The 10,658-nt window shown below is 39.4% G+C and overlaps 1 protein-coding gene across 1 annotated transcript; it reads right to left on the reverse strand.

The window, feature by feature from the left end:
* Window positions 1–23: 23 nt before the first annotated feature.
* On the reverse strand, window positions 24–6,961 carry cdca3 (cell division cycle associated 3). The gene is made up of 6 exons (XM_088326824.1): window positions 6,816–6,961; window positions 4,666–4,805; window positions 4,483–4,594; window positions 1,630–2,364; window positions 1,510–1,559; window positions 24–279 (listed from the first exon to the last, which is right to left on the reverse strand). The coding sequence occupies exons 2-6, from the start codon at window positions 4,795–4,797 to the stop codon at window positions 187–189; spliced, it is 1,122 nt and encodes a 373-aa protein (XP_088182950.1). The 5' UTR covers window positions 4,798–4,805; window positions 6,816–6,961; the 3' UTR covers window positions 24–186.
* Window positions 6,962–10,658: the final 3,697 nt, after the last annotated feature.

The raw sequence follows: 10,658 nt of genomic DNA on the forward strand, positions 1-10,658 counted from the left end.
ATTTTTGTTCAAGCTACACAACGTTTTAGATAAAAACTTGTTTAATAGTTTTATTCACAATTTACAGAAAGGACAAGGGGAAAAAAACTGCACATAGTTTTAAAAAAAGCAAGGAAAATGTAGCACAACTACACATAAAACTTGCATAAAGAGATTCATGAAATAATATTTACAAATGTTTTTTCATTAGTAATTTTCCTTGTTCAAAGACGCAGACAGAAGTCTTCGGTCTGCCTGGCCGAGGCGAGGTTTCTCTGGGGTGGATCCTTTAGGCTTTATCTGGAAAAATAAAATAAGATTTAAAAATATTGCTTCAGATGAGTCGATGTTTAGTTCGTCATGGGGCTGATTAAAAGCTAGACAGATTGAAGAAAGATCTATAAGGAATGACAACAAGTTAGATTCAGAAAGCATATTTACACATCAGTAAACTTACTCAAGGGCTCTACAAATAGCCAACAATAAGCTAAAGCTAACACATAGCAGGCTAAACATTTACTGTGGGTGCAAAGACAAAGACAAGTATGGAGTGATAGTTAGCTCTAAAGGAAATCTGGAATTATTGCTAAAGCTAGCATCCCTGGCTGAGTATCAATAGCTAAAAGTTAGAAAAGAACAACCTCAAGCACAATTTGGATACCATAGCTTGAAGTGAAAGACTGATAAAAGTGTAGCGAGCAAATATTAGCCAGTAACCATTAAGGCTAGCTAGCTAAAGCAAGAAAATTACGACTTTAGTGCTTTGTTTAGATCCAAACCTGGAGATTCTATTGCCACTTTTCTCAAATTATGCAGAAGACATTTTGCTAGCCGTAACTGGCTAGATACCTATGTATACAAGTAGCATTATAGAAGGGAAAATTATAGATACCATTTTTAAGTTGCAGTTAGAGTACAGTCAAGTTTTGCAATAGCTCGAATTAAAAATAAAAAAATTTTGAAACAAATTGCATTTTGAGGAAAAAAAAAACCCACACGTGCCCAAACACTGCATAAAATGCAAAAAAAAATTTACACTGTCAAATTAACAAAATAATTTGTTAAGTGCAGCAAGTTTATAGAGGGAAAAAAAAAAGTTTGGAAAAAAAAAACTTAATACTGTACTCCAAATACAATATGCCAAACAATACAGTCACCTGAAGTGGGTAAAATACTCTGCAGGAATAGACAAAGTTGAATAAACATGTTATTTGATCAGAAATATATTTTAATCGTCGTTGCTGGCATGTATAAACAAAAACAACACATCATCTCCAATTATTTTCTTCCCTGGTAGGAGAAAACTGATGACCATAAAATGAGTTACTTAACTTCAAAGCAATGACACTTAATACTGACATGAAATGATTACTTATTTAACCCTCCTGGTGTCCTCAGGTCAAAATGACCTGCCAGTGTAATTAAAAACCTGGAAAAACAATCCACTAAATTATATAGTTTCCAACTGGATGAATAAATAACTAAACTATTGGACGAGTTTTGAATCTGGAGGTTTCTTATTTAAATTACCTGATGATGTCCCTTCTGGGAGTTGAGAACCTGCAGTGGAGAACGGCCATCTGGAAAGAAGTCAAAAGTAAAACTCATGTAGTTGTTGCACACGCATCATAATTTTTAAAATGTGGGTACCCTTTTGCTTCAATTTCCCAGAATTCCTCTTGTTCTCGTTGACGCTCTTAATCGCCACGGAAACAGCAAGTGGGGACGACCCGCTTTTGGAGCCTTGTACGGTTCTGGCTCGGAGCCCTGCGGCCCCGAAACCTTTGCCCAACCACTGTGGCTTGAGGACCACTTGACTCGGGCTTTTTATGTCCAGGGTGAGGCGGGGGACAGGCGGAATGCACGAGGAGATTACCTCTGGAGTCTTCTCACCAGGTTCTTTTTGGTGCTCCGAGGTGCCTGAAGCAGGATCGAGAAGGACTACAGGGAGGTCATCGAGGATCTCCACCGAACTTGTTCGGGTGTCTGTGCTGCTGTCCTTGTGCACATCAGCCAGCGTCTGTGAGTAGGGCGCCCCCTCGTGGCAGGTGATGAGACTCAGGCTCAGTCCCTTATTGAGTGGAGACTCTTGAGCTTCTTCTGCCTCGTCCAGACTCATGTTATCAGTTTCCATCTGCACTTGGGTTTCCTCTAGGACCTCGAAAGGGCTGGAGGACCCGCCCTTGTTCTTGACAGGAGTGGCAATCATGTCATCGCGCTCAACAACGGCGCCGAAGACCTGCGGCCTCTGAGGGTTCAGGAGACACTCTGTGGAATCCAGCTCCTCGCTCTCGTGGGGGTCTTGGTCCTCCTTCGGGGGGATTTTGCCCTCAGATTCCATGTGGAATAACAAGCCCAGGTGGCGGGCAAGAGTGCCCACTTTGGCTGAAAATAAAGTAAATATTTTTAATGAATGGGACTATATTGTAGTGTTTGTTCTTTCAAGTGCAAAATGGTAAATAAGCCAGTATTGAGTACAGTAGACATTTTCAACTCACACGGTGGAATATTGTTTTTGGCCCTTCTTAATGGCATGTTTCCCGCTAAAATACAACATTAATTTACATGCCCAAAAACTTACAAAATGTATACTTATATTTTGACCATCGGGAGTCACAGCTCTAAGATGCTTGTCTGCTATTGGTGAACACAGTCAGTGCGTTTGCAGCACAGCGTGGGCCAAATGATGTATTTACAGAACCTGGTAATCCCAAGCGGTCTCCCATCCGAATACTAACCAGGCTTAGCTTCAAGAGATGGGGCGTTCTCGGGGTGGTATGGCCGTAAACAGGTCAAGCTAAATGCAATTCTGTATTCATATGCATTTATAATATCAAAATCATACTCAAGTAGTATTTACTAAATATTTCAAAGTCAAGCGATTATTATAATTTATTTCAATTTCCTGCACTGTCAGTTTTTGGTTTACGTGAAAGATTATCTCATCTCATTAGCTGCACCGCTTATCCTCAGTAGGGTCGCGGGAGTGCTGGAGCCCATCCCAGCAATCGTCGGGCAGTGGGCAGGGGACACCCTGAACTGCTTGCCAGCCAATTGCACACAGGGACAGACAACTCGCTCATTCACACCGAGGGACAATTTTGACCGGCCAATCCACCTGAAATGCACGTCTTTGGAATGTGGGAGGAAACCGGAGTGCCCGGAGGAAACCCACGCAAGCACGGGAAGAACATACAAACCCCGCACAGGAAGTCCGGTAGCTGGATTTGAACCCACACAGGAGGTTCAAGACCATAGAACTATGCCGCACACGCGCTAACCACGTGAAAGATTAGCCATGTTGAAATTCTAATTTCTTTACTTGAAAATTTTGGAGAGCCATTAAGTTTTGAATTTAAAAAAAAAAAAAAAAGTTTTTCTTCATTATTAAATATTTCTTAGGCCAATTTTCAAGCTTTTACAACATATGAATATTGGCTCACAGCCTCCTTTTAATAGTACCAATCAGTACTGGCCCTGAAACATCAATATCGGTCGTTCCCTTCTAAATATAGTAGACGCTCATCTACTTTCGAACAGTGGAGTTACAAACAACGGTACATACGAACATTTTTTGGGGGATGTTGGAAAAATATCTGGAAGCACTGAAAGTAAAATTTTGTATTGTGTGCACCTTTTTCCGAGGAGAGGACATTACTGTCATGCTTCTTTCCCCCACTTGGTTCTGTGAGAGGTCACCCGGCACCCACCCCAAAGAACTCCAGCTTCTACTCCTTAGTTCGTGTGTAAACATTCTATACTGTAGCTCCAGCGCGCTAAGAACTTTGATATTTTTATTGTTTTATATCTCGTGCATCCATTCGATACAGTTGGTGTAAAGCTTAAGAGGTGAGCCGTTTCTCTTGAAATGGAAGTGGAATAAGAAAGCTTAATGCGGTTGAGAAAATGGTTGAATCGCTTTTTACCACTGAGGAGAAAGTCGCTTAACTCTTCCAAAAGGAAGTTAGAGCCAACTTTATCTTTAGTTAAGTCATGCTTATTTGAGACGGCCTTAATCACAAGGAGTCTCAAAGGGGTTCACAGACCTCAGAATGTCAACGCCTAATGTGTAGCCTTGTTTTTTTCAATACTATGCATTGTAACGTTATGGATGATATTTTATTAAATGTTTAGTTTTCAGTTTCAACACAATACAGGCGATTTATACAAGCCTTAAACATACATTCCATACAAAATACAGCACAGACGCAACTTACGAACGATCGTCCAGAAGCTCGTTAGTAAGGCAGTCTGTATTTCAACGAGTTTATCTAGAGTACGGGGGGTTCGTAACACATTACCGTAGGTTTTAATCCGCCACTACTTGTATAAAGCAATTTCACTTTTAGATTCCCACCTCAGAACAAGTTCATGTCATATTCCGGAGCGAAACTCTGCATTAGAATATTGACATATTAGCAAAGAGTTTCTCATGCAAAATAAAGATTTACATCGCTTTAGGTAAGAATTTGGGCACAATTCGGCATCGTAACCAAATGTTACCTCTCATGATGTCTCGTACAGGCGTGCGGACGATACCAGCGGTGGGTGAGCGGGGATCTACGCCCTCCAAAGAAGCCTCAATCTGCACCTCGTGTTTTTTGATCCCACCGACCTGATGAAAACACATACATATTTGAGAAGAACACCTCAATTTAACAAAGTACCAGTTTAGTAGCTCAGTACCTGAATGGGAGTGCGGTCAATGCTTCCGGATGGGGAGCGGGGATCAATGAGTTGGGCCACCCGGGAGTTCTTGATGGGTGCATCTTGTTTGGTTGCGGTCTTCTCTGGAATCTTACTCTCACTGGCTCCCATCCTTAAATCTTTTTGTGACAAACGAACCAGATTTAAAGTTTTATGATCAAGAGCAAGCACTTTCAAAGACAATTTTACAATGTCTCCAGTACCGTTTAAAGAATAATACATCATCAACAAGCCAACCAACACTAACAATTTATTTAATAATGGGGTATGTAGTTTAAGGTGTCCTTAAAAGTTTCAAATTAAATACATTCTATATTAAAGCTAGTGTGTAAAATAAACCACTAAATGGCACTGTGTTGTCTTGGTGTGAGCGAGGGCCAGTGCCAGATAGTTGGCGTGTCAACCTTAAAACAACATTCAAGTACAAGCATTTAAAGGATTTCAAGCACCCGTCCAACCCAGTTTATACATTTACCTTTTTGTTGAACAAAAAAGATATCTAATGCATTAATCCCTTATGTCCGTTTCCGCCCAAGGTTAGTCTGTGCCTTGCCATAATTATATTTACTCTTTTTTTTCCCCACAAAGTAGCGATGACCAGGCTATTAGACACTTTCAAAAAGTAGTACTTTTAATTTATAAAAAGGCACAATAAATTAAAACCAGGACCAGGAACTTAATTCAGATTACAAGGCACCAAAATGAATTTCATAAATGCTTACTGTTTTTAGTAACATTTCTTAGTAATTGAACTTTTCTGCATTTCACATACCGCATTTTCCTGTCTCTAAGCGCAAAGAATTATAAGGTCACCTTAGAAATTCTAGCAAACTTTCTCATGGCGTGCCTTGGTGCCTGGAAATTATGGCATACATATGCATTTTGTCATTTTAGTTCAACGACTAAGTGTGTCGGGTTATTTCCAATTGCATATTGAACGAAGGTTTTAAACAGCACTCAAAAATGAAACTTGTCTGTAATGTTCCACACTAAACAATTTGATACAAGTTCATAATTCGCTTTGAACTTTAATTTACATGGTTTCTGATTTTCCATTTTTGGAATAGTCTTCATTATCATTTGTTAAAGAGGTAGTGAACATAGTTTACAACAGGGGTCACCAATGTGGTGCCTGTGAGCAACATGATTTCCCTTGAGAACAGCCGAGGTGCCAGTGGAAGTGTTCTGAAAATAGTTCACAAGTGCTGGGTCATTGGGATACTCGGCAGAGCATTCAGCTCTGCGTGGAGATTCCACCGTGTAAAAGAAATACACACTTCCTGACCTATTTTTTTTATATTACATTGGACTGAAACTTAATGTATTTATGCTTAGTATTAAATTTTACCTGGATGAGGTTTTTGTCCCCTAAGAGATGCACTTAATACTACATACCGTCCCTTTAAAACCCCAATACAAAAGGGAATCTATTTGGCCTACAATTCAAGTGCACCAGGGAAAAGAAAAGTAGTAAAACGACATTAATATCTGTATTATTTGTTATTGCAACATCCTTTGCAGCCTGGAAGGGGGAATTCCCACTTGTGTGGTCCCTTCGTTTACCTCAGGTTGAGTTTTTCCTTTCCCTCATGTGGGTTTTAGATCCGGGGATGGCGTAATAATAGTCTGTAGTTTGCAATAATCTGGACTATGCAGCCCCTTAAGACTCCTTGTGATGAAGGGCTATTCAAATAAACATGACTCGACGAGAAGCAACTTTTTTCCAAAGAGTAAAGAGAATATAAAATGTGAATATAAACATAGGTAAAGAATATAGAACCACTTCTCACAGATTTTACCGTTTTTTTATTACTTGTCAAGGATGTTTTGATTAGAATACTTATGCAAAGATTTTATATTTCATGTTGCTTTAAATTTGTATTAATCACGCATGGTCAAGATGTTATCTGAAAATACCTTATCTTAGTGCACCTTTTTCGAAAGTGCAATTCCAGATTTATTTTGTTGCTAAAAAGATTTGGCATTACGGTAAACTTCAGCATGCTAGCAAGCTAATTGTCCTAACAGGACGATTCCTAGTCGCAACCACAACGACAAGTTTTTCTTGTTGTATTTTAGTAAGCAAACGAGAATAAGGTCAACGAGAAAGTCCACAATTTTAAACTTACCTTGTGAATTAGCAAGAGTTCGGAGTAGTTCGACGAAGAATTTGATAAACTAAAGTGTGTTCTCAACTAAAGTTTAAATAGCAAGGCTCGACGCGTGTTTCTTTCAAATTGGCCAATTGGAAAGTAGTTACGCCCCCTGTATTAGCTCTGATTGGTCTACAACAGGAATATGTAAAATAGGCGGGGCGTAGTACCATGTTTTGAAGTTTAACAACTAACGTTTATATATTTTTTTGCGCACGTCACTGAGCATGTCAAAAACCGTTACAAGGTCTGAATTACTTTATTTTTGTTTATTACTTTAGACATTTTTATTTTTACCAATGCCACTTTCATAACATTTTTGTTCTCAAAAACATTTTTTTAAAAATTTGTTTAGATAAATACTTTATTCATCCCCGAAGGGAAATTCACATTTCTAGCAGCATCCCTGAGCTGAGAACAATACAATAATAAAGCAAAGAGAATACAATATACAAATACCCAGTGTGACGTGCAAATGCCCACAGTAGCGTGTTATATAGAATATCTAAATAGTGCTACACAGAATACATATTGCAATAAAATTCGGTAATATGCAATGTAGGGTGTGTGGTTTGATGTGGGCTTTTACTCTGCCGGGTAGAGTTAAAGAGCCTCATGGCATGAGGAAGAAAAGATCTCTTCAGTCTGTCCGTAGTACAAGACAGTGACAGCAGTCTGTCGCTGAAACTGCTCTTCTGTCTGGAGATAATGCTGTGTAGTGGATGCGATGGATTGTCCATAATTGACCGCAGCTTTTCCAGTGCCCGTCTCTCAGATACTGTTGTCAGGCTGTCCAGCTCTGTGCCCACAACAGAGCTCGCTTTCCTCGCCAGTTTATTGGGACGAGAGGCATCCTTCTTCTTGACGCTGCCTCCCCAACACGCTGTCTCATAGAATATTTTCAGGAGCTTTTTGCAGATTTTGAAGGAGGCCAGCCTTCTGAGGAAGTAAAGTCGGTTTTGGCCTTTCCTACATAGAGCTTCTGTGTTGGCAGTCCAGTCCAGTTTGTTGTCCAGCTGCACACCCAGGTATTTGTAAGTCTGGACAAATTCTACACATTCTCCTCTGATGGGTACAGGAACCGGGTGAGTTCTAGTTGTCCTGAAGTCCACCACCATCTCCCTGGTCTTGGTGGTGTTCAGGTGCAGGTGGTTTGCGTCGCTCCACCGGACAAAGTCCTGAATCAATTTCCTGTACTCCTCCTCCTGCCCATTTCTTATACATCCCTCGATCGCAGTGTCGTCGGCAAACTTTTGCACATGGCAGGACTCAGACTTGTACTTAAAGTCCGATGTATTTAGTATGAATGTTTATCAGCATTCCAAGCGTCTAATTTCAATATAGTTGCTGGCGTATGGAAAAATAACAAATAACATCATAAATCGTCCCTTTGTACTTTATTAGTGATTTAAGAGAAATAGTTTCCAAAACGAATTGAAAGTAAGAAATTAGATAACAGAAAGAGAAAGAAAAAGAAAACGAGAGTGAGGGAAAGAGCGAAATCAAGACAGAAACAAATAAGATAAAAAAATAACAGAAGGAAAGAATGAGAGAACGAGATCATTAAATGTTTTAATTATCCGTCCAACCATTATCTGCACCGCTTATCCTCACTAGGGTCGCGGGGTTGCTGGAGCCCATGCCAGCTGTCTTCAGGCAGTGGGCAGGGGACACCCTGAACTGGTTGCCAGCCAGTCGCAGGGCACACAGGGACAGACAATTTGCTCGCTCATTCACACCTAGGGACAATTTGGACCGGCCAATTCACCTGACATGCATGTTTTTGGAATGTGGGAGGAAACCGGAGGAAACCCATGCAAGCACGGGGAGAACATGCAAACTCCACACAGGAGGTTTGATCTCATGACCTCAGAACTGCGCCGCCGTGCTGCCCATGTTTAAGTTAATGATACGAAATTCAAAAATTAAACAAAGTTATATTTAAAAATGAATACATTTAAAAGTAAACAAAATACTAAGATACTTAGATAATACTAAGATAATTATGAAAATGAAGTAATTGAGTTTAAACAAAAATAAATAGATAAAACAACCCTGGAAGATAGAAACGAAATTACAGAAATATACAGACATTTTTAAAACTTAAATAAAAAAAAATCTCTAAAGCCCTAAATGATTAAAAAAATAAAAAATAAATAATGTTTGGATTTTCAAAATAATATACGTGTATCTGCACCGCTTATCCCCAGCAGGGTCGCGGAGGTATATATAAGTAAATCTATTAGATTTAAACTTCCACTAAAGTACTTAAAAAAGGTGTGCTTTTTGAATCCAAGAAATCAGGCTTCAGGGATAATCACTCTACTGAGACAGCCCTGGTTAAGGTAACCAATGATTTTCATCACTGTTGCTGCTGCTGAACCTTAGCGCTGCCTTTCACACCGTGCACCATATCTTAGTAGACGGGCAGAAAAAATGGATTGGTCTCTCAGGAACTATCCTTTTATGGATTGGAATCTTAACTTTAGATCCTACCTCTTTGATAGGACGCATTTTGTTAATTATGGTGAAATGACATCTGAGCCCTTTAGTGTTACCTGTGGTGTTCCGCAGGGTTCAGTACTTGGCCCCCTTCTTTTTAGCATTTACATGCTTCCATCAGGTGATATTATTCACAAGTATAAAATCAGTTAGATGTGATTTCCCTCATTGTTCCTGCTGAGAGACTTTGCTCAAAAAATGCTGATCTACTCGTGATCCCAAGAGCAAAGAAGAGATCCGCAGGTTCGAGAGCGTTCGCCATTCAGGCCCCAGTGCTGTGGAATGCTCTTCCCCCTGAGATTTGATCTGCAACCTCAGTGGAAATATTTAAAAGTCTGTAGTTTGCAATAATCCGTGGTCTGTGCAGCCCTTTGAGACTCCTTCTGATATAGGGCTATACAAATAAACATGACTTTTAAAACTAATTAAACATTTTTTTAAAAGTAACGTATACATTTGAAAATACTATTTTTTAGTCCTCCTGTCAAACAAACTTTATGCTATGTGTTTTTCACACGACAGTGATAAAGTAAGTGCATGTATAAAAAATCGTTGGTCTCGTAACTTTTTGATATTTGTATGTGACGTAAAATCAAGTCGATCATTTTTCCAAGCCATTGAAACAAACTACACTCGTCGCATTAAATCTAAATCTTTATTGCTGATCATTAGAATAAACCTCGCAGCCAGGCCCTCAGTCGTCGGAAAAGATTTATAGTGCAGCAGTTACAATACACAGTACAGGACATTTTTCATTTACAAGAAAGCAAATTTATGAGAGATTACAATAATAGGGCGGAGCTTAAAGGAACCAATCATATGACATGGATAGCTTATCATTCAATCTGCTTCTTTCCTTTCAATTATGTACACACGCACACCCATTTACACAAAACATACATTCGGAAAAAAAGACTGAGTAAATTCTTTCTCACCCAAAAAAAACCTCACAAGTTTGCTTGAGTGTCACTTCAACGGCCCGTCTTGTCGTAAATGATTACGAAATTAAATAATGTTTATACAATATGAAAGAAGAATGGATACAGTGGTACCTCGGTAGTCAAACGATTTCACGTTCCAACAATTCGGTGTTCGACCCCGAGTCATTTTTGCTAAAATAGAAACTTTAACAAACCCAAAAACAGGCTAAAGTGAGATGGGAGGCCATCTTGGCTAAATGGGTAGCATCATTTCGCAGGGCTGCCAAACATTGAAAGTCATATCTCAGAATAGATAGGAGAATTTTCAGATTTATTTTTTTCCCTGAATAGCATTTGAGAGTACGGATTTAAGTCAAAAGTCCAGCAGATAGCACTG

This window comes from Urocampus carinirostris, chromosome 2 (assembly GCF_059441175.1).
Source record: "Urocampus carinirostris isolate Australia breed hairy pipefish chromosome 2, RoL_Ucar_1.0, whole genome shotgun sequence".
Lineage (NCBI taxonomy): Eukaryota > Metazoa > Chordata > Actinopteri > Syngnathiformes > Syngnathidae > Urocampus > Urocampus carinirostris.

Excerpts from the sequence above, each read along its gene's own strand:
- cdca3 (XM_088326824.1), bottom strand. The coding sequence starts at position 4,797 with ATGGGAGCCAGTGAGAGTAAGATTCCAGAGAAGACCGCAACCAAACAA. Across the intron at positions 4,595-4,665 it reads TTGACCGCACTCCCATTCAG|GTCGGTGGGATCAAAAAACA; the intron begins GTACTGAGCTAC and ends TGTTTTCATCAG. Across the intron at positions 280-1,509 it reads CCCAGAAGGGACATCATCAG|ATAAAGCCTAAAGGATCCAC; the intron begins GTAATTTAAATA and ends TTATTTTTCCAG.